This window comes from Cherax quadricarinatus, chromosome 100, assembly GCF_038502225.1.
Source record: "Cherax quadricarinatus isolate ZL_2023a chromosome 100, ASM3850222v1, whole genome shotgun sequence".
Lineage (NCBI taxonomy): Eukaryota > Metazoa > Arthropoda > Malacostraca > Decapoda > Parastacidae > Cherax > Cherax quadricarinatus.
Genome location: NC_091391.1, coordinates 5,793,163 through 5,818,758, shown reverse-complemented (window position 1 = coordinate 5,818,758; position 25,596 = coordinate 5,793,163). Strand labels below are relative to the sequence as shown.

General features: G+C 40.1%; 1 protein-coding gene across 1 annotated transcript; it reads left to right on the top strand.

Moving 5' to 3' along the window:
* Positions 1 to 24,984, top strand: LOC128704644 (mitochondrial inner membrane protease ATP23 homolog). Its single transcript, XM_053799752.2, has 6 exons — positions 1 to 388; positions 2,387 to 2,526; positions 4,152 to 4,197; positions 7,793 to 7,874; positions 21,853 to 22,077; positions 24,003 to 24,984. Exons 1-6 carry the CDS (start codon positions 297 to 299, stop codon positions 24,195 to 24,197), a joined length of 780 nt encoding a protein of 259 aa, XP_053655727.1. The 5' UTR covers positions 1 to 296; the 3' UTR covers positions 24,198 to 24,984.
* The last annotated feature ends 612 nt before the right edge of the window (positions 24,985 to 25,596 follow it).

Genomic DNA, 25,596 nt, shown 5'->3' with positions numbered 1-25,596 from the left:
GCGACACCTCCGAGTGTCCCTATAATACTTAACAACAACAACAACATCCTGACGAAGTGGAAGACATCCTGAAGGAGAGGAAGACATCCTGAAGGAGAGGAAGACATCCTGAAGGAGAGGAAGACATCCTGAAGGAGAGGAAGACATCCTGAAGGAGAGGAAGACATCCTGAAGGAGAGGAAGACATCCTGAAGGAGAGGAAGACATCCTGAAGGAGAGGAAGACATCCTGAAGGAGAGGGAAACATCCTGAAGGAGAGGAAGACATCCTGAAGGAGAGGGACAAACCCTAAAGGGATGAACGCAGACGCAGAAGAGGCTGTGGGTGCCCACCGTGCTGGTGTGGGGGTCGAGTCACCTGCCACCTCACAACACCTGCAGGAGGAGAAGTACGATGAGAGTCGATGACTTTATTCACGCCCCCATACGGGTTTAGCACTTAAGTTAGGATTGTGGTGGCGTTTGTTCCGAGGAACTGGATCGTGTCGCGGGGGGGGTCACCACCTCCCAGGGAGCTGTGTAGGGGGCCCATACTGGTTTAGTGCTTCCGGTTGATTGTAATATTGATAATAATGTAAATTTTATATTCATATTTTTATCATTATTAATAAGTTATAATTATTATTATTTATCTCATTATTATTTATTAATGAATTTACTATTATTGAATGAATTAGTTATTATTATTATTATTATTATTATTATTATTATTATTATTATTATTATTGTTATTATTATTATTATTATTATTATTATTATTATTATTATTATTAATAATAGCAGTAATAGTATTAAGATTATTATTATTATGGTAAATAAATGACTTTTCTTTTTATCGATGAACGTCCAAGTTACGACGACCTGCATTTACAAACAAGTACAAAAAACATTCTTTCTGAAGCCCTGGCATAATAGAGTGCCGGGAAGAAGCGTTTGTTCACTTGGAACTTCGTTGTGTCAAAAAACCCAACGGAACAATTGTGGAGTGTTGTATGGGGTCTTGCCTGGCGGAACGCTTTCGCTAATTACCTGGAGTTTACCTGGAGAGAGTTCCGGGGGTCAACGCCCCCGCGGCCCGGTCTGTGACCAGGCCTCCTGGTGGATCAGAGCCTGATCAACCAGGCTGTTGCTGCTGGCTGCAAGCAAACCAACGTACGAGCCACAGCCCGGCTGGTCAGGAACCGACTTTAGGTGCTTGTCCAATGCCAGCTTGAAGACAAAATTTTGACACACTGTTGCAGGGAACATTTGTCCGGCCAAATATTTTAAATGTTGTATCTGAATTCTGTCACACACGAGTCCATTATATTGAGGTTGTACTGTAATTTTTTTTTAGCGTTGATCTGTAATTACAGTATGAAATCTATTGTATTATAAACACATTGAGAAACTTTTGTATTTAGTATAATATCATTATTATATCATTATTATATCATTATTATATCATTATTATATCATTATTATATCATTATTATATCATTATTATATCATTATTATATCATTATTATATCATTATTATATCATTATTGTGTATATCATTATTATAAAATACAAAATTTAGGAGGTCCCCAATGTGTTAGTAAGTCGAGGACTTACTATATTATTCTCTGTACTGTCAGTTTTGTCTGATAATAGAGTAGGTTTAAAGTTATGCAGGCTCGGTTTTGATTAAAATTGTTGCAACGCAATTTGTAAATCAAAATTGATGGAACACTGTTCGTAAAGTATTCGAAACAGTTCTTAAATTAAGATCTCTGTAAAACTATTAATTTGTAGGTTAAAATTGTTAAAAAAATCAATTTGTTGAGAAAATCGTAAACATTCATTTGTATATAAAAATTGTTGGAAAGTATCATATTTTAGGGCATCAAAGATGCTATTTTTTTTTCCCCCCAAATAAGTCTTGAAAATTTACCCAGCATCTCAGAGACTGAAGTACCGTTCATCTTTTTTTCCAAAATTTAGTCAGTCAGAATAGGGTGGCCGTCCTCGACACCGGACCATCTTGTTCCCAGAAAATACAGGTATCCGTTTCCAATTAAAATTGTTGGACCGCATTTCATTAATACGTATATTAAAATTGTCGGAACAATGTTTGTAAATTAAAATATTTTGAATGTTGTTCATTCATAAGTTAAAATCTTTGTGGTGCAATTCATTTGTAATTAAATTTATCGTAATATTTGTAAATAAAATATATTGTAATGTTTGTAAATTAAATTTACAGCAGTGTAATGCATTTGTAAGTTAAATTTATAATAATGTTTGTAAATAAAATTGATTGTGATGCAGATCATCTCTAAATTAATTTTATCGTAAGGCAATTTATTCATAAGTTTTGGACCTCCTGTACTGTTTTGATATTATATAAACACTTCATTTTACAGATGGGGTTACGACTTGTATCCAGAGCGCCGTGGGGAGAAATATAAACCATCGCTCGCCAAGATCGCTCTTCTGGGTGAAGGACGGGAAAGTGCTGACAAAATGAAGTGCGAAAAAAATGTATGGGGTTGTGTGCAGAGCAGTAAGTGCAATGCATGCCAATTTTTAGCCCTAGTGAGGTGTTCCCAAGTGTAGGGTCAGGAAATACAATTGGAATAGGCCTCACGTTCTATCCAGCGATATTTTTTATGCAGGCGTACCTTGTTAATACGGCGCTTTAGAGTGCTTCCCCAATATGGCGCTTTTCACTTATATTTACGTTCTTTATTTGTGGCATTTGCTTTGCTCTTAAGATATTTTTTGGCAATTTTAATTTTGTTTTTTTCATCGTTTTTACTTTTACATCGCTTTTTAGGCCTAATGCAGTTGCACGCTTAATAAGTTATAGTGTAAACATGATTTTAGGCTTTTATATGCACTGGTAAGTGAAAAAAAGATGTGATCCACGTTAACGGCAATATTCGCTTTATGGCAGTTGTCTGGAGCCTAACCCGCTGTATTAGTGAGGTATGCCTGTATATTCCCCTATGTCAACACTAAATTACGATTAGAAAAATTATATTTTAGTATAAGTAGGACCCCTGTATCCATGGAGGTTATGTTACAAGGACCTGCTGCTGTTACCAAAACCGTGGACTGTAACGAACCGTATGTGTATATTTAATATATCCTATACATAACTATTATAAAGTTTAATTTAATTGATAAATTATCACTTTTTCACTAATGGGAAGCACTTCACAGCTTCTCTTAGGCTTTGAAGAACTGCCAGCTTCTCTACTTTTGTGTTTTGGGGCCATTATTATACAAAATTTAATATACAGTAAGTCCTTACTTAACACCATTTTGTTTAACATAGTTTAGTCATAACAAAAAAAATCAATTCCTGGCCAGGGCAGTTTGCACTTTCCATTTGTGAACAGCATGGTGGTAGGAGGTAATACTTACAATTTTTGCTTTGCAAACATTTGCTCCTTGATTTAACCTTGTTGCAATGAGTGCTACAGGTGCACTGTGCACCCCCATGTTTATATCAATTAGCGTACGGTAAAATTGGTTTTGTTATGTCGTGTCACTTATAGTTGCAGTTACCAAGACCCTGTCGATGGCGTTAAGTGAGGACGCTGTGTATCATTGCCACGTATAGGAAACTCCAGTCTGGTAAAGATTATTTCTGAACCTCTTGGTACAGTGGACGTCAATAACAAACTTCTCAAATAATAGATAAAATCCACTTAAATGGTACTTTTAATTACTTTTTCATAGTTAATTTAAGACATTGTACAGAATAAAAGAGTGAATTACCATATACAAACTTTGGAGAAGAATGCTGGCATGGGGTGATTGATTGATACAGCTCATGTTACCATATTTTGTTAAGGGGTCTTAATAATAATAATAATAATAATAATAATAATAATAATAATAATAATAATAATAACAGCAATAATACTAATCATGTATATTTCTATAAGTATATGATACAACTTATACAGACCACAGCTGACATAAATGACATATTATATAGAAAGTCTCTGGTTATGCAGAGCATTTCCAGAGGTCAATGCCCCTGCAACACAGTCCATGACCAGGCCTTGTGGTGGATCAGGGACTGATCAACTGGGCTATTACTATTTTTAGAATTAAAATGAACACTGTAATATTTCTCAATGGCTGTAATGTCATGAAGGTTAATGTAATTCACAGGTCCTCTGGTGAAGTTGATGATGGCAGCACTGAAGTCCTCTGGTTGGTAAGTAGCAATGATTTTACAGGTAATCCTTGACTTATGATATTTCAAATTTATGATGGTGCAGCATCAATTACTATGGAGAGGAAACTTGAGATAATTACACGGCATGCAGGCGGCAAGTTTGTAACTTGTATTCATTTATTTTCTCTCCAATACAAGTAAGTTCTCGTCTTACAAACAAGTTGAGAATCCTCTGTATTATGTATTATATCATTATTGTGTATTATACAGTATTATACACAATTCAGGTATCCAACGTGTTTGTAAGTTGACGACTTACTATACTGGTATTTAGTTACAGTAATTATTTATTTCTTATATCACATTTGTTTTCGATTTACAGTATTTCCATCTTATAATGTTTTTGTCGGAACGTAACCCCATTGTATGTCAAGGACTGCTTGTATTTATATAAGGATTGATTACTCTATTAATGTGTGTATATCAGTGGTATTTTGTAGCAGTAAATATGTTAATAAGACAAATATTGGTTCATAACATTTTTAATGAGATTATTTTTGCGTTAAACTATTGAGAATTAATAACATTCCTTGTAGATTTTATTTTTCTGTCCATTGATAAAATTTCTCATGGTTGAAACGCGTCAATAAAATTCCAGAAACAATTTCATTTTAAACACGTGGGCTGTCTCAGCCTGAGGCAGGGCGACCCCAAAAAAGAAACACTTTCACCATCATTTGAACCGTCCAGAGACTCTCAGATACAACAGTTCAGATGTCACTCTACACAGCAAATATCCCAAACTGCTCCTTCAGAGTGCCAGGCACTGTACCTCCCACCTCTGAGTGTCAGGCATTGTACTTCCCACCTTCAGAGTGCCAGGCACTGTACTTCCCACCTCTGAGTGTCAGGCATTGTACTTCCCACCTTCAGAGTGCCAAACACAGTACTTCCCACCTTCAGAGTGCCAGGCACAGTGCTTCCCACCTTCAGAGTGCCAGACACTGTACTTCCCACCTTCAGAGTGTCAGACACTGTACTTCCCACCTTCAGAGTGTCAGACACTGTACTTCCCACCTTCAGAGTGTCAGACACTGTACTTCCCACCTTCAGAGTGTCAGACACTGTACTTCCCACCTTCAGAGTGTCAGACACTGTACTTCCCACCTCCAGAGTACCAGACACTGTACTTTCCACCTTCAGAGTTCCAGACACTGTACTTCCCACCTCCAGAGTACCAGACACTGTACTTCCCACCTCCAGAGTACCAGACACTGTACTTTCCACCTTCAGAGTTCCAGACACTGTACTTCCCACCTTCAGAGTACCAAACACTGTACTTCCCACCTCCAGAGTACCAGACACTGTACTTTCCACCTTCAGAGTTCCAGACACTGTACTTCCCACCTCCAGAGTACCAGACACTGTACTTCCCACCTCCAGAGTACCAGACACTGTACTTCCCACCTCCAGAGTACCAGACACTATACTTTCCACCTTCAGAGTTCCAGACACTGTACTTCCCACCTCCAGAGTACCAGACACTGTACTTCCCACCTCCAGAGTACCAGACACTGTACTTTCTACCTTCAGAGTACCAGACACCGTACTTTTCACCTTCAGAGCTCCAGACACTGTACAGTGGACCCTCGACCAGCGATATTAATCCGTTCCTGAGAGCTCATCGTTAATCGAAATTATCGTTAGTCGAGTTAATTTTCCCCATAAGAAATAATGGAAATCAAATTAATCCGTGCAAGACACCCAAAAGTATTGAAAAAAAAATTTTTTACCACATGAAATATTAATTTTAATACACACAAACTGAAGAAGACATGTACAATTACATGACACTTACCTTTATTGAAGATCTGGTGATGATTGATGGGATGGGAGGAGGGGAGAGTGTTGATGGTGTTAGTGTTTAGAAGGGAATCCCCTTCCATTAGGACTTGAGGTGGCAAGTCCTTTTCTGGGGTTACTTCCCTTCTTCTTTTAATGCCACTAGGACCAGCTTGAGAGCCACTGAACTTGTGTTGCACAACATATCTGTCCATAGAGGTCTGTACCTCCCGTTCCTTTATGACATTCCTAAGGTGTTTCACAACATTGTCAGTGTCACAATTAAACACTTGTTCAGGTTTCAATTCTTCACTGTCTATGTACTCCTTGAATTCCTTCACATATTTTTCAGCTGCTTTTTGGTCCAAACTGGCAGCCTCACCATGCCTTATCACACTATGTATGCCACTACGATTCTTAAATCTCTCAAACCAACCTTTGCTGGCCTTAAATTCACTCACATCACCACTAGTTGCTGGCATTTTTCTAATTAAATCGTCATGCAACTTCCTAGCCTTTTCACATATGATCCTTGAGAGATGCTATCTCCTGCTATCTGTTTTTCATTTATCCACACCAATAACAGTCTCTCAACATCTTCTATCACTTGTGATCTCAGTTTCGAAAACATAGTTGCACCTTTGGCAAGAACAGCTTCCTTGATTGCCGTTTTCTTGGCCACAATAATAGCGATGGTTGATTGGGGTTTTGTGTACAACCTGGCCAGCTCGGAGACATGCACTCCACTTTCATACTTAGCAATGATCTCTTTCTTCATATCCATAGTAATTCTCACCCTTTTTGCTGTAGGGTTGGCACTAGAAGCTTTCTTGGGGCCCATGGTGACTTATTTTGCAGGTGCAGTCACTAAAAAGGCTGTGATAATATGAAATGTTCCGATTGTATGCTTGGAAGTGACCGCGGTGGCTGGTTTGTAAACACTGGCCAGAAGTGGATGCGTCTCAGACGGAGCGAATAGTGTTGGTCAAGTTTTTTAGCGCTAGTCGAGGCAAAATTTTTGCGTTAAAATGTATCGATGGTCGGATTTATCGTTAATCGATGCCATCGTTGGTCGAGGGTCCACTGTACTTCCCACCTTCGGAGTGCCAGACACTGTACTTCCCACTTCCTTCAGAGTGCCAGACACTGTACTTCCTTCAGAGTGCCAGACACTGTACTTCCTTCAGAGTGCCAGACACTGTACTTCCTTCAGAGTGCCAGACACTGTACTTCCCACCTCCTTCAGAGTGCCAGACACTGTACTTCCTTCAGAGTGCCAGACACTGTACCTCCCACCTTCAGAGTGCCAGACACTGTACTTCCTACCTCCTTCAGAGTGCCAGACACTGTACTTGCCACCTTCAGAGTGCCAGACACTGTATTTCCCACCTTCTTCAGAGTGCCAGGCACTGTACTTCCCACCTTCAGAGTGCCAGACACTGTACTTCCTTCAGAGTGCCAGACACTGTACCTCCCACCTTCAGAGTGCCAGACACTGTACTTCCTACCTCCTTCAGAGTGCCAGACACTGTACTTCCCACCTTCAGAGTGCCAGACACTGTACTTCCTACCTTCAGAGTGCCAGACACTGTACTTCCCACCTTCAGAGTGCCAGACACTGTACTTCCCACCTTCAGAGTGCCAGACACTGTACTTCCTACCTTCAGAGTGCCAGACACTGTACTTCCCACCTCCAGAAACTGTGTATCATGTCTTATTAACCTCTTTTGTTAGATAAAGTTTTTTATTGCTAACTATGTGTCCAGGAGCTCATTTCATTTATAATTTACAGCGAAGTCGATCTCACACGACATATTTCATGTGAGGTGTGCGACGTGACCGTCAACGGTGGCTACGATTCGGAGTTAAACCAAGTAAGTTTGTCATGTATACATTGAAATTTGTCATTATGTGTACTTTTTTATAGGAAAATACACATATGTATAGTCGCTCCTACAATTGCCTATATGTATAGTGATAACTACAGTTATCAATATGTATAGTCATGACTACAGTTATCAATAGTTATCAAGGTAAAAATACACTACTATCTGTACCAGAGGTTGGGAAACGGGTCAGTGGCCCCAAGTGGGGTCGTTGAAAATCCTGCGGGTAAAGTCTTAATAAGTATACAAATAAAATTGCACTAAAATTTATTATTTAATAAGCCAGGGAAATTCTGGAAGCTATATTTTTCAAACTATTTTTAGTTTCTGAAAAAAATTCAAAATCTAATGAATGCAATAAACTATTTTAAATTTGAATGCTCCTTGTGTTTTCTCGATTCTGCGGATTTTCAAGTCCAGCGGGGAATTCTGCTGTACACAGATTTAACTCACAAAATCGTAATGACACGATTGCAAACAAACCATACCATGGGTGGGGTTTGAATCCGCGGTCAGAGAGTCTCAAAACTCCAGACCGTCGCGTTAGCCACTGGGTCAGCTAGCTTCAATAAGATTCATCCAACTAGGTATATTTCTACACCAATGGATGATTAGCATAGGCACCACTGTGTCCACAAATACAAGTTTTAACAGACGAGTCTCCCGTATTGAAGCTAGCTGGCCCAGTGGCTAATGTGACGGTCTGGAGTTTTGAGACTCTGAGGTTCTAATCCCACCTGTGGTATATGTATATATACATACTGTGAGGGAAAAGTTCAATAGATAGGAGTAGCAATATAGTAACAATAGATTCATTACCAGCTACTAGTTAAGGTAGGGTAAGTCACGCTCCCGCCTTTCTTCCCCCTCCCCGAAAGTGATAGTTTCATTGCCGGCTACTAGTTAAGGTAGGGTAAGTCACGCTCCCGTTTTTCCCGCCTTTTCTCCCCCACCCCTAAAGTGATAGTTTGATTGCCGGCTGCTTGTTAACGTAGGGTCAGTTTAGCTCCCGCTATCCCTTCCCCTCCCTCTTCCACCCCCCCCTCGAAAGGTGACGTGTGGGGCTCTGGTCAAACAGTAAATCACTCGACTCACAGCTCCCAACACTACTGTAAGTACATGCCTGCCTTGTATTCCAGTGGATTTATTGGTTAAAAGCTTCACTTTTGACCAATAATAAACTTAGTCCTTTCAGCCTTGCTCTATGTTGACTGTTGTAATAATCACCATGTCTTTTGAGTAATGTACACTGCCATGGAGAGTGATTATTTAAGCAGTGGGTAACCTGTCTATCTTTTTAGCTTGGATGACAGTGAGGGTCACCTGTCAATCAACGAGCAGAACAGGAGAAGGACTAACGTCCAGAGACTTCTCCATTTTGGATCTCATTACCTGTGCACCTGTATGAAATTGCAGGACGTAACCCCATATCATTGCAGCAGTAAAGAACCTGCTTTCCTGTCATCGGGATAATAATCACGGCGATTATCTGTGAAGAACTAGCCAGTGGTGGTCACCAACACCTGCGACCCCCCCCCCATCATCAGCAATGGCTACGATTTCAACAAGCAGTGTCACCAACACCAGACACCCAAGTGTTAAATTAGCGTTAAGTTCAGTTATCATTTATATTTTTCCTTTTTCATTTTCTTTAATGTAGGATTAATATTTCATATTTAAGTGTTTTATATTTTATATTTTCTATATAATAAAGTGTTTATGATTTTTTTTTTATTATTATCACACCGGCCGATTCCCACCAAGGCAGGGTGGCCCGAAAAAGAAAAACTTTCACCATCATTCACTCCATCACTGTCTTGCCAGAAGGGTGCTTTACACTACAGTTTTTAAACTGCAACATTAACACCCCTCCTTCAGAGTGCAGGCACTGTACTTCCCATCTCCAGGACTCAAGTCCGGCCTGCCGGTTTCCCTGAATCCCTTCATAAATGTTACTTTGCTCCCACTCCAACAGCACGTCAAGTATTAAAAACCATTTGTCTCCATTCACTCCTATCAAACACGCTCACGCATGCCTGCTGGAAGTCCAAGCCCCTCGCACACAAAACCTCCTTTACCCCCTCCCTCCAACCCTTCCTAGGCCGACCCCTACCCCGCCTTCCTTCCACTACAGACTGATACACTCTTGAAGTCATTCTGTTTCGCTCCATTCTCTCTACATGTCCGAACCACCTCAACAACCCTTCCTCAGCCCTCTGGACAACAGTTTTGGTAATCCCGCACCTCCTCCTAACTTCCAAACTACGAATTCTCTGCATTATATTCACACCACACATTGCCCTCAGACATGACATCTCCACTGCCTCCAGCCTTCTCCTCGCTGCAACATTCATCACCCACGCTTCACACCCATATAAGAGCGTTGGTAAAACTATACTCTCATACATTCCCCTCTTTGCCTCCAAGGACAAAGTTCTTTGTCTCCACAGACTCCTAAGTGCACCACTCACTCTTTTTCCCTCATCAATTCTATGATTCACCTCATCTTTCATAGACCCATCCGCTGACACGTCCACTCCCAAATATCTGAATACGTTCACCTCCTCCATACTCTCTCCCTCCAATCTGATATTCAATCTTTCATCACCTAATCTTTTTGTTATCCTCATAACCTTACTCTTTCCTGTATTCACCTTTAATTTTCTTCTTTTGCACACCCTACCAAATTCATCCACCAATCTCTGCAACTTCTCTTCAGAATCTCCCAAGAGCACAGTGTCATCAGCAAAGAGCAGCTGTGACAACTCCCACTTTGTGTGTGATTCTTTATCTTTTAACTCCACGCCTCTTGCCAAGACCCTCGCATTTACTTCTCTTACAACCCCATCTATAAATATATTAAACAACCACGGTGACATCACACATCCTTGTCTAAGGCCTACTTTTACTGGGAAAAAATTTCCCTCTTTCCTACATACTCTAACTTGAGCCTCACTATCCTCGTAGAAACTCTTCACTGCTTTCAGTAACCTACCTCCTACACCATACACTTGCAACATCTGCCACATTGCCCCCCTATCCACCCTGTCATACGCCTTTTCCAAATCCATAAATGCCACAAAGACCTCTTTAGCCTTATCTAAATACTGTTCACTTATATGTTTCACTGTAAACACCTGGTCCACACACCCCCTACCTTTCCTAAAGCCTCCTTGTTCATCTGCTATCCTATTCTCCGTCTTACTCTTAATTCTTTCAATTATAACTCTACCATACACTTTACCAGGTACACTCAACAGACTTATCCCCCTATAATTTTTGCACTCTCTTTTATCCCCTTTGCCTTTATACAAACATAAGAACATAAGAACATAAGAAAGGAGGAACACTGCAGGAGGCCTGCTGGCCCATACTAGGCAGGTCCTTTACAATTCATCCCACTAACAAAACATTTGCCCAATTTTCAATGCCACCCAAGAAATAAGCTCTGATGTGAAAGTCCCACTCAAATCCAACCCCTCCCACTCATGTACTTATCCAACCTAGATTTGAAACTACCCAAAGTCCCAGCCTCAATAACCCAACTAGGTAGACTGTTCCACTCATCAACTACCCTATTTCCAAACCAATACTTTCCTATGTCCTTTCTAAATCTAAACTTATCTAATTTAAATCCATTACTGCGGGTTCTCTCTTGGAGAGACATCCTCAAGACCTTATTAATATCCCCTTTATTAATACCTATCTTCCACTTATACACTTCGATCAGGTCTCCCCTCATTCTTCGTCTAACAAGTGAATGTAACTTAAGAGTCTTCAATCTTTCTTCATAAGGAAGATTTCTAATGCTATGTATTAATTTAGTCATCCTACGCTGAATATTTTCTAACGAATTTATGTCCATTTTGTAATACGGAGACCAGAACTGAGCTGCATAATCTAGGTGAGGCCTTACTAATGATGTATAAAGCTGCAGTATGACCTCTGGACTTCTGTTGCTTACACTTCTTGATATAAATCCCAGTAATCTATTTGCCTTATTACGTACACTTAGGCATTGCTGTCTTGGTTTAAGGTTGCTGCTCACCATAACCCCCAAGTCCTTTTCGCAATCTGTATGGCTAAGTTCTACATCATTTAACTTATAAGTACTAGGATTATGGGCACTCCCAAGCTTCAGAACCTTGCATTTATCTACATTGAACTGCATCTGCCACTTTTCTGACCAAGAATGGAGTTTGTTTAAATCCTCCTGAAGTTCCATAACATCTACGTTTGAATCAATTATCCTACCTATCTTTGTGTCATCGGCGAATTTGCTCATATCACTAGTAATTCCCTCATCAAGATCATTGATATATATTATAAACAACAACGGGCCCAAGACTGATCCCTGTGGAACGCCACTTGTTACAGATCCCCACTCGGACTTAACCCCATTTATGGACACTCTCTGCTTCCTGTCAGTGAGCCATGACTCGATCCACGAGAGCACTTTTCCCCCAATGCCATGAGCTGCCACTTTCTTTAACAGTCTATGGTGCGGAACTCTATCAAAAGCCTTACTAAAATCTAAGTAAATAATATCAAATTCTTTATTGTGGTCAACAGCCTCAAAAGCTTTACTGAAGAAAGTTAATAAATTAGTTAGACAAGACCGGCCTCTTGTGAATCCATGCTGAGTATCATTAATCAAGCTATGCTTATCGAGATGGCTTCTTATAATCTCAGCTATAATTGACTCTAGTAATTTGCCTACAATTGAGGTCAGGCTTATTGGGCGATAATTTGACGGTAACGACTTGTCCCCTGTTTTAAAAATAGGAATTACATTAGCCATCTTCCACATATCAGACACTACACCTGTTTGAAGAGATAAATTAAAAATATTAGTTAATGGTTCACAGAGTTCCATTTTGCATTCCTTAAGAACCCTTGAAAAAACCTCATCAGGACCCGGCGACTTATTTTGCTTCAGTCTGTCTATCTGCTTCACAACCATCTCACTCGTGACTGTGATGTTACATAATTTATCTTCTTCTAGCCCACTGTAAAAATTAATTACTATGCATGCTCTCTGCCAATCCCTAGGTACCTTACCCTCTTCCATACATTTATTAAATAATTGCACCAACCACTCCAAAACTATATCCCCACCTGCTTTTAACATTTCTATCTTTATCCCATCAATCCCGGCTGCCTTACCCCCTTTCATTTTACCTACTGCCTCACGAACTTCCCCCACACTCACAACTGGCTCTTCCTCACTCCTACAAGATGTTATTCCTCCTTGCCCTATACACGAAATCACAGCTTCCCTATCTTCATCAACATTTAACAATTCCTCAAAATATTCCTTCCATCTTCCCAATACCTTTAACTCTCCATTTAATAACTCTCCTCTCCTATTTTTAACTGACAAATCCATTTGTTCTCTAGGCTTTCTTAACTTGTTAATCTCACTCCAAAACTTTTTCTTATTTTCAACAAAATTTGTTGATAACATCTCACCCACTCTCTCATTTGCTCTCTTTTTACATTGCTTCACCACTCTCTTAACTTCTCTCTTTTTCTCCATATACTCTTCCCTCCTTGCATTTATGATTGTCTGTTATTATTTCTTTTTCTATTCACAAATTTTCCTGAGGAGGAGCCAGCCTGAGTAATACTGACTGAAGTTGTTACAGGGCTGAGTAAGCCTTCACAAGTGGCGACCTTGCCAGGATCAACTCTACTGAATCAAGATTCAACTCCATCTCGAATCTATCATTGGAACTTCAACGCTGCATACCACAGACGGTTACCACCAGCCATGAGTAATCATTCTCGATGGTAGGACTACAGTACAGGTATTTAAAAGATTTGGTGATTGTTATAGTCTCAATTTATTGTAAGTCAAGTCAGGCAGGATATAATATTTAATTCTGCCACCTAATTGTGTGTGAGCTTGAAACACTTTGGAGGATTAGACTCTAGGGACCCAAGATTTTCCAGTGACAACTTGTTTCATTGAGCTCTTTATTATATCAAGGGAACTGTCATAGGACACTCTTGATTTGTTGGTGAGAAGATTGGATGGTCAAGGGACCCCATTCTACTTACTGTTTGCTCGGAGCCGGCATAGAACCCTTCGTTTTCGTTAATACATATTGTTTAATTGAAGCAGGGATCGAGCCCTCTGGTTTATTTACAGTTTGAGCGGAGCAGGAATTGAACCCTCCGTTTTCTTTAATACCCGTTTCATTTTCCCCTGATAGTTTAAGTTATTCTTGCAAGCATGGATGAATACCAGTTTTGGATGAACGCTGGAAGTAAGTTAGGAATAACAGGGAAAAATTTAGAATCTTTCATTAGTGCTAAGATCCAGGAAAGACTTGAAAGAGAGAGAATTGAGAGAGAAGAAAGACAGCTAGAAAGGGAAAGAGAAGAGAATAAGGAGAGAGAGAGAGAATTGAAAGAGAAGAGAATAAGGAGAGAGAGAGAATCGAAAGAGAAGAGAAAAAGGAGAAAGAGAACCTTGAAAGACAGGAGAAAAAGGAGAGAGAGAGAATTGAGAGAGAAATCCGAGAAAGACAGTTAGAAAGAGAGCGAGAAGACCAAGAAGAGCGTGATAGACTTGATCGTGAGGAAAGAGCTAGAGTACGTGAGGAACAAGTTAAATTAAGAGAACTTGAGGAAAGAGAAAAGGATCGCGAGCTCGAAAAATCTCGCGTTGAATTAGAGAATAAAAAGTTAATTTTTACACAACAACAATTAGAGGAAGGAGTAATGGAACAACGTGCACTCAGTGCACATATTCCAACACCTAATTTACCTCCCTTCACAGAGGGGGAAGACATAACTTCATACATTATCAGGTTTGAAAATACCGGTACCCTCTGTGAATGGCCTGCTGACACCTGGGCTACCAGGTTAGGAATGTTATTTTCTGGTACTGCTTTGAATATCTATGCAACTTTGTTGCAGGATATCATATGTAATTATAACCTACTAAAGAAGGCAATCCTTAAAGCATATCAAAAAACCACTAATTCTTACAGGAAAGATTTCAGGTATGCCACCTTACAGCCTGGCCAGAACTTTCAACAGTTACAGGTAACACTCTTTCGTTTGTTCGACTTTTGGATAGATAGTTCAGGAATTGATCACAGTTATGAATCTCTTAGAGGCTTCATGGTTGCTGACCAGTTCCTGACAGCTCTTTCTCACCAAATACAAACATTCATCAGAGAACGTAACCTGATTAAAGCTGAGGAAGTTGCTGAGGCTCCTGACCTGTATGCTGAGGCTCACAATTCCTATAAAAACCTAAAGGGATCGAACCCTAAGGGCAAGGGTTCATCAGACCTTAAGAAATCAAAGCCTCTAGTGGAAAGTAAAATGACTTCTTTTATTCCAGTTTGTCATTTGTGTGGTGTTAAGGGACATAAACGTCCAGATTGTCCTTCTAAGAAGGTCCAAAAAGTTGGAAGATGTTTTAAAGACTGTAATGACCAAGCACCCTTCTGTTCAGGAACAGTTAATGGACTTAATGTATCTACCATTTTATGAGACACTGGATGCACATGTATAGTAATTTCTGATAAGCTGTTCCCTAACCTTAAAGAAACTCATTCCTCTGCTATACTTTCAGACTACTTGGGCTGTACGGACACTTTTCCTACCATCCGTTGTTACATTAGGTCTAAATGGTTCACAGGTTGGTCTGAAGCCGTACTAGCTCCCATCACTTCTTGCTCCGTACTAATAGGCAATGTAAAAGGTGCCATTCTTCCTTCTGAGGTTGACCTTTCATCACCAAAGATGGATATAAGTGTTTCAGATCCTCTTCCTGTAGAGTCGGAGAAGCCCCTCGAAAGTTCAGATGAGACAATGTCTCGTGAGATTCATGTGGGATTAAAAACCAGTGATGCTACTCTCAAAAGCGACGTAGTAGGATCACCGGTTCACTTGTTAGATGAAAGTGAAGATATCACCTCCAATACCATAAATGTCTTGACTAGGGCTCAGACCAAAGCCCAGGCTTCTCCTACTGTCCATCCTTTGATTTTCCCTGACTTTAAGCCTTTAGATATATCGAAGGATTCCTTTGTCAATTTACAACGTAATTGCCCTTCTCTTCAGAATTGCCATAATGCCGCTAAACAAAATCAAGTTATCCAAAGGAAAAACTTTTCATATAAATTTGAATATATAAAAGGTATCTTGTACAAGTCAGTATTCAAATTAAATTCAGATGAGATAGACTATTCCATCTTAGTTGTTCCAAGTCAATGCAGAGAGACTGTTCTTAAAATGGCTCATGACCTGCCAGTGGCCGGACATTTCTCGCATCGTAAAACCTTAAATAAAATTAGGGAAACCTATTTTTGGCCAAAAATGTCCTCAGATATCACTACCTATTGTAGATCGTGTAAAGTTTGCCAACTGTCATTCTCCCGAGGTACCAGGTGAGTACCTATGGTCAAAATGCCTAGCTTTACGGTACCGTTTGAAAGAGTAGCTATTGACATCGTTAGTCCTTTATCTCCACTTTCATCTGGGGGACATAGATATATATTAACATTAGTTGATTATGCTTCGAGTTTCCCTGAAGCCGTTCCCTTAAAGACCATAACTACTACACAGGTGGCTGAAGCCCTTTTGTCCATCTTCTCCAGAGTGGGCATCCCTAGAGAAATTTTGTCTGACCGTGGGACACAATTCACATCTGACTTAATGCAACATCTATACCAACTTCTGGGAGTGAAGCCTCTCTTCACCACACCCTATCATCCCAGCTGTAATGGGAGGATTGAGCGCCAGCATTCGATTCTCAAGTCCATTTTAAGGAAACTTTGCTCCCTTAAACCTAAGGAGTGGCATCGTTACCTACCCTGTGCTTTGTTTGCCATGAGGGAAGTTCCCAGTGACTCTTTGGGGTTTTCACCTTTTGAACTTCTCTATGGTAGACAGGCCAGAGGCCCATTGTCCATCCTTCATGACTTATGGACTAATGAGGAGGTAAATGCTAAGGTTCAGTCTTCTTACCAGTTTCTCCTTGACCTTAGATCCAAACTTGAGGAGACCTCTGACATAGTTTCGAAAAACTTAAGTTTGTCAATGGACCAGTACAAAACCTATTTTGATTCCAAAAGTCAGTGGAGAAGTTTTAAAGTAGGTGATGAAGTTCTTGTACTTTTGCCTATCAAGTCAAATAAATTATTAGTAGCATGGAAAGGTCCATATAAAGTATTAAAAATTTGTGGGAAAGTTGACTACCTCATAGAAGTCAAGGGGAAACCTAAGCTTTATCATATCAACATCCTTAAGAAATATTACCGAAGAAATTCGGTTAACTGCCTTAATAACTTTGACTTAGTTTTTCCACACGAACTTGATAAGACAACTGAAGAATGTAAAGTGTGCGTAATTGACACCTCTAACTTAGACTATGATGAAGAACTACATGACTTGGTGACTCTTGACCACTCGGACGCAACCACCATTAATATTAATGAATCTTTGGATGACCATAAGAGACATGAACTACTTCAATGTGTGAGTAACTTTTGAGACATCTTTACTGATATTCCAGGTGTTACCTCCACGGTAGTCCATAAGATTGACTTAGTGACGGACAATCCTATCAAACGAAAATTATACCCAGTTCCAGTTCACCTTAGGGATGCATTTGACCGAGAGGTAGACAAATTATTAAAACTAAAGATCATTGAACCTTCAGTATCTTCATATTGCTCACCAGTAGTCATGGTTAAGAAGGAGGATAATTCATATAGACTTGCTATTGACTTCAGAGGCCTTAATGCTATAACTCGGTGGGATGCTGAGCCTATGTCCTTAATAGATAGCGATCTACACAAATTTTATGATGCTTCCTTCTTTTCAGAGATTGATATTGCACAGGCATATCATCAAGTAATGTTAGATCCTTCTTCTAAGCAGTACACCGCTTTTCCTACACACCAAGGACTGATGCAATATAGAACTATGCCCTTCGGTTTGGTAACTGCCTGTGCTACCTACGTGAGACTGATGAGAAAGGTCTTGGGTAATATGCCAAATGTTTCAGTTTATTTTGATAACATTTAAGTAATGACATCCACATGGGGCGAACATATCCAAACATTAACATCAGTTTTGCGTAGGTTATGCTCACATGGCCTCACTGCCAAGCCGAAGAAATGCTTCCTTGGGTATAACAAGATTAGATATCTTGGACTGATACTTTCTAATAACTCTCTGCAGCCTCTCCCCAGTAAGATCAAAGCTTTATTTGAATTTAAATTCCCCAAAACCAAGAAGCTCATGCGTAGCTTTCTTGGTTCTGTAAATTTTTATGCACGGTTTATCCCGAATCTTGCTGATCTTACAGGCATTTTATCAGACTTCCTTAAAATGTCTGTGAAGGAACCTCTTGAACTTTCCGACGTAGCTCGGGAAAAGTTTAATGAGATTAAAAGTATCTTTTCGAAAGACCCTATACTTAAGATTCCAGATATTAATAAAACATTTTGTTTGAGAACTGATGCCTCCAATACTGGCTTAGGTGCGGTGTTACTACAATACCATGATGGTACTCCCTTCCCTGTATGCTTCCTAAGCCGGAAACTCCTTCCCACAGAAACAAGATACTCCACAATAGAAAAGGAATGTTTAGCCCTTGTGTGGGGTATCTCCAAACTTAAATTTTATTTGCTGGGAAAAGAATTCATTTCAGAAACGGACCACAAACCTTTGATATACCTAGAAACTTTTAAGGGAACCAACAGTCGCCTCTTGAGGTGGACATTGGCACTCCAGGCTTTTAAGTTCCATATTGTGTATATCAATGGTTCATCCAATTATTTCTCTGACTGGTTAAGTCATGACAGTCAGTAGAAGATTTGTTGCCTTACGCAACTTCCACATGTTAGAACTTTTTCCTCGCCTATTCTTCTTATACTCCTTGACTATAAGTCTTGGTATGGGGGAGTGTGAGGGAAAAGTTCAATAGATAGGAGTAGCAATATAGTAACAATAGTTTCATTACCGGCTACTAGTTAAGGTAGGGTAAGTCACGCTCCCGCCTTTCTTCCCCCTCCCCGAAAGTGATAGTTTCATTGCCGGCTACTAGTTAAGGTAGGGTAAGTCACGCTCCCGTTTTTCCCGCCTTTTCTCCCCCACCCCTAAAGTGATAGTTTGATTGCCGGCTGCTTGTTAACGTAGGGTCAGTCTAGCTGCCGCTATCCCTTCCCCTCCCTCTTCCACCCCCCCCTCGAAAGGTGACGTGTGGGGCTCTGGTCAAACAGTAAATCACTCGACTCACAGCTCCCAACACTACTGTAAGTACATGCCTGCCTTGTATTCTAGTGGATTTATTGGTTAAAAGCTTCACTTTTGACCAATAATAAACTTAGTCCTTTCAGCCTTGCTCTATGTTGACTGTTGTAATAATCACCACGTCTTTTGAGTAATGTACACTGCCATGGAGAGTGATTATTTAAGCAGTGGGTAACCTGTCTATCTTTTCAGCTTGGATGACAGTGAGGGTCACCTGTCAATCAACGAGCAGAACAGGAGAAGGACTAACGTCCAGAGACTTCTCCATTTTGGATCTCATTACCTGTGCACCTGTATGAAATTGCAGGATGTAACCCCACATCATTGCAGCGGTAAAGAACCTGCTTTCCTGTCATCGGGATAATAATCACGGCGATTATCTGTGAAGAACTAGCCAGTGGTGGTCACCAACACCTGCGACCCCCCCCCCCATCATCAGCAACGGCTACGATTTCAACAAGCAGTGTCACCAACACCAGACACCCAAGTGTTAAATTAGCGTTGAGTTCAGTTATCATTTATATTTTTCCTTTTTCATTTTCTTTAATGTAGGATTAATATTTCATATTTAAGTGTTTTATATTTTATATTTTCTATATAATAAAGTGTTTATGATTGTCTGTTATTATTTCTTTTTCTATTCACTAATTTTCCTGAGGAGGAGCCAGCCTTAGTAATACTGACTGAAGTTGTTACAGGGCTGAGTAAGCCTTCACACGTACAGTAGAACCACAGTATCCATGGATTCAGTTTCAGTTATCCATGGTTTTCTGTGGCCTGAAAATAAGCCTATTGGAAATTCGTAGAGAGCAATGTAGTTATGTATAGAGGAAAGACCATGATTTTTATGTTCCAGCTACTTTAGTTATATTTTCATTAAAAAAAATAAATTTTAATTATGATTTATCTTATTGTGAAAGATCACATTCCTTTTTTGTTTATTCAGTGCACCGGCTCTCTCTCATGGAGTTCCATGAGTCTGGACCTGGGGCAGAGTGCATAGGCATGTCATATATCGCCTTGTCGAAGTCATTCGGCGTCAGGATAATATCAGATAGGTTCGAGTCTACCAAATTCTCTGACAAAAAATTCATTTAGGTCTTTGACTTTCAGTTTGGTTAGCGGCTCGCTAAAAACCCAGTCATATTGGGACTTGAGTAGCTCACTCATTTCCTTGCCGTCATCTGTGTAGGACCCATCTTGTTTAAGTAGGGGCCCAATACTGGACGTTGTTCTCAACTTTGATTTGACATAAGAAAAGAAATATTTTGGATTTCTTTCATATAGCAGTGCACCTAAAATTACCTTAATAATGATGATAATAATAATAATAATTCTATTTTCAACACACCAGCTGTATCCCACCAAGGCAGGGTGACCCAAAAAAGAAAATGAAAGTTTAACTTTTTAAATTTATTAATGTATACGGGAGATGGGGTTACTAGCCCCTTGCTCCCGGCATGTTAGTCGCCTCTTACAACACGCATGGCTTACGGAGGAAGAATTTTGTTCCACTTCCCCATGGAGATAAGAGGAAATAAACAAGAACAAGAACTAGTAAGAAAATAGAAGAAAACCCAGAGGGGTGTGTATATATATGCTTGTACATGTATGTGTAGTGTGACCTAAGTGTAAGTAGAAGTAGCAAGACGTACCTGAAATCTTGCATGTTTATGAGACAGAAAAATGGACACCAGCAATCCTACCATCATGTAAAACAATTATAGGCTTTCATTTTACACTCACTTGGCAGGACAGGAGTACCTCCCTGGGTGGTTGCTGTCTGCCAACCTACTACCACAAGATGGTAGTACCTCCCTGGGCGTTTGCTGTCTGCCAACGTACTACCACAAAATGGTAGTACCTCCCTGGGTGGTTGCTGTCTACCAACCTACTACCACAGGATGGTAGTACCTCCCTGGGTGGTTGCTGCCTACTACCAATCTCCCTGGGTGGTTGCTGTCTACCAACCTACTACCACAGGATGGTAGTACCTCCCTGGGTGGTTGCTGTCTACCAGCCTACTACCACTGGATGGTAGTATCTCCCTGGGTGGTTGCTGTCTGCCAACCTACTACCACAAGATGGTAGTACCTCCCTGGGTGGTTGCTGTCTACCAACCTACTACCACAGGATGGTAGTACCTCCCTGGGTGGTTGCTGTCTGCCAACCTACTACCACAGGATGGTAGTACCTCCCTGGGTGGTTGCTGTCTACCAATCTACTACCTAGAATAATAATAATATTCATAATAATCTTTATTTCTACCAGTACATGATACAACTTATACAGACCATAGCTGACATCAGTAACATACTATATAGAGCATTTCCCACAACTTAGGTTAATTTTGTATCCAGGATGCCACCCACACCAGTCACCTAACACCCAGGTACTAACTGCTAGGTGAACACTGACAGCAGGTGTCTTAAGGAAACATGCCCAAATGTTTTCACCTGTACTGGGGAACGAACCACGGACCTGAGTGTGTGAGCTGAGTGTGCTCCCACTCTGAAGGATGAGTGAGGATGTTACACCTATTGTTACTCATCCTGCCTCGGTGGATAATATCCTGTATATAAAAAAATTAACCAAAATATCACCCATCACTGTACAAACATTGTATCATGCTGGAATAACATTATTATTATTATTATTATTATTATTATTATTTTTTCCCCAGGTTATTGTGTGTCAGAATGTGACCAGAACAGAAGGCATGACCCAGGGAGTGCTGGCACACGAGTTGATCCACATGTTTGATTACTGTCGCAACAAACTCGACTTCAAGAATGTGGAGCACTTGGCCTGTACCGAAATAAGAGCAGCCAATCTCACGCACTGTTCCTTCCTCTCGGCCATGTTCCAGGGCGATGCTTCACCTTTTAAAATTGCTAAAGCACACCAGGTACACAAATTTTCTTTCTGCAGTATGCAAATAATATTAATAACCATCTTTATTTCTACCAGTATGTGATACAACTTATACAGACCAAAGCTGACATCAGTGATATACTGTATGAAAATCCCTGGTTATGCAGAGCATTATAGGCAAATAGGTTAATTTTGTCCCCAGGATTCGACCCACACCAGTCAACTAACACCCAGGTACCTATTTTACTGCTAGGTGAACAGTGACAAGAGGTGTCTTAAGGAAGCACATCCTAATGTTTGCACCCGTGCTGGGGATCGAACCACAGACCTCAGTATATGAGCTGAGTGCACTACCAACCCAACTGCGGGACACACTTATGTAGTTCACATGTAATGAAGTATTGTTAACCACAAAGAAAGCCACTAACATGCGGAGCATTTCATGCAGACTAATCCTAACGCTTACAAACTTCTACTTCCAAACTAGACATTGCTTAATACACAAATAACCTGCACATTAGGGAGAGAAGCTTACGATGTTTTGGTCCAATTTGGACCATTTATGAGTCACAGTGTGACTCGTAAATAGTCCAAGTCAGACTGAAACATCGTGGTAAGTTCCTGTCTACTATCTGCGGGTTATATATGTATTGTTCCAGCCACGTTATTGTGCCTTTTTCTTCTTAGAAAGAAGACTTTTTTAATGTACAAAAACATAGGTAAATCATAATAGTACAATTTTAAGTATGCGTTATTACTTCAAACCGATTCAGTAATCTTAAGTTAATTGGGATTTCTTGAGCGGTTTCAGACTGACTGTGTCATCAGTCTATGGAAGAGTTACAAGAGATGAAGAAACAGCAAGTCTATTGGGTTTCCATAGAATTATAATGGAACAAGATGAGCAGTTAACTTGCTATGGAAATTTAAGAAAACTGGAAGTATGTGGAATGGAGTTGAAGGAAGATTGGAAGAATAGTGTTAGAGTTGAAGGAAGTCAGTGCATCATGGAGGACTGTCTGTCTTATTTCCATTGTAGTCTTTCAGTCTTGTTCCCCAGGATGCCACCCACTCCAGTCACCTGACACCCACGTACCTACTTACTGTTAGGTGAACATGGACAGCAGGTGTACAGTGACTAACACCCAGGTATTTACTGCTAGGTGAACAAGGACAACAGGTGGTAGGAAACACGCCCAATATTTCCCCCCCGGCCGGGGATTGAACCACAGACACTCAGTGTGAGGCAAGAGTGTTGTCAACTAGACCACGGGTATTTTTAACCATATTATTTAACCTTATGGTACAGAGGTCGGAAGACTTGACAGCACGAACGAAAAACACCTGAAGTACAGAACACCTGAAGTACTGAACACCCAAAATACTAAGCACCTTGTTAAAGTTCCACAGCTTGACTGCTAGGGTATATGTTATGCTCTGATTCATTTAAAATTAATTACTGTACAGTACTTGCAATGAGGTGGGAAGTATGTCAGTTGCTTTCTGAGGGAGGGGTTACAATGTTGCAGTTTTGAGGGTCACTGTGATCAGCACACTTCAGGCAAGACAGTTATTGTGTGAATAACAGTGAATGTGTTGCTTTGTTTTATGGGTCACCCTTCCTATGTTAATGTTATCGTAGTTATAGAAGTACTCAGATTTGTTTATCTATTCCTATGGCGTATTATGGACTCAGCCTCGTGTGTGTTCCTGTAGACCAGGCCGCAGGGGGCATTGACCCCTGGAACACCCTCCAGGTGTTATACCAAATGCCTAGTACAGATATACCCAAGACAGGCTTGTATATATAGCTATGACACTCAGATTCATTATGCATTTCTCACTATATATTATACCTAAAACTTGACAGGTATACTGTATTCTATGCTTTTCTTGAAGGTAAATAGCCGGCATGTTGAAAAAAAAATTTCTGCCAACACTAATCTCTCGTATTTACAGGATTGCGTCAAGACGAAAGCCGCCTTTTCGGTGATGGCCATACGGCGGATAGATGAAGCAGAAGCGAGAGCGGTGGTTGACAGAGTCTTCGATAAATGCTACAACGACCTTGAGCCCATTGGCAGACGTATAAGGAGAAATTCTCTAGACATGTACAAGGCTTACCAAGACCGTTACGCATTTGGATACGAATAACCTTTGTAAAAATGGTCGAAAGATCCATAGATGTACAGTCATCTGTTTCTTTGAACTTCCTGTATATATTGGGCTTTCAGAATTTGAACTTCCTGTATATATTGGGCTTTCAGAATTTGAACTTCCTGTATATATTGGGCTTTCAGAATTTGAACTTCCTGTATATATTGGGCTTTCAGAATTTGAACTTCCTGTATATATTGGGCTTTCAGAATTTGAACTTCCTGTATATATTGGGCTTTCAGAATTTGAACTTCCTGTATATATTGGGCTTTCAGAATTTGAACTTCCTGTATATATTGGGCTTTCAGAATTTGAACTTCCTGTATATATTGGGCTTTCAGAATTTGAACTTCCTGTATATATTGGGCTTTCAGAATTTGAACTTCCTGTATATATTGGGCTTTCAGAATTTGAACTTCCTGTATATATTGGGCTTTCAGAATTTGAACTTCCTGTATATATTGGGCTTTCAGAATTGAATAACACGTTCTTTGAAGGCTCTCTGTGGTCGATTATATTTTGAAATACCTTTTCAGTCCCGTTTAAGAGAAAATTGCTCTGTATAGAGGAACTGTATAAGAGAACTGACTGTTTTTATTAATTCTCAAATAAAAATGACAATATCTATATTTCCGGTCCAGTGCCATCTTTTGTTCCAATATTGAATATTATTGATGCGTAAATAATCTTTTTCGAAGGTAAATATTTCTGAAATATACATGCAGCATTGTATATATGTAGTGTGGTGGTTTTTAGAATTTATAAAGATTTTCTTTGACATAGATTTGCCTTTTTTTGTATCCATAGATTTCATGTCTAGTTTTAATTTAAGAATTATCCCTGCTAGGTAGGGAGACCCCGAATAGTGAAGTATATACAGTGGACCCCCGGTTAACGATATTTTTTCACTCCATAAGTATGTTCAGGTGCCAGTACTGACCGAATTTATTCCCATAAGGAATATTGTGAAGTAGATTAGTCCATTTCAGACCCCCAAATATACACGTACAAACGCACTTACATAAATACACTAACATAATTGGTCGCATTCGGAGGTAATCGTTATGCGGGGGTCCACTGTACTATTTACAAAATCCCCGCTGCCATATTTTGAGTTTCGTCGTTTTGTTTAGTAGTATAATGGCTCGTACCCTGCATATGGGCTACAATACTTCATAATTAACCTGGAAAGTCACAATACCATGGCTGGAGCATCTTGCCTTCTCTGCCTCTTCTCTCTCTTGGGGGCTCGCGATCTAGGGAATTGGATCTGTGCTCCAGTTACCCCGAATACCTTCCACCCCCCCCACAGGTGCCATATAATCCCTATGAGTTTAGCACTTCCCCATGATTATAATCATTATTTTTCTCTGCTGTGACTTTTCAATGGTCTGGA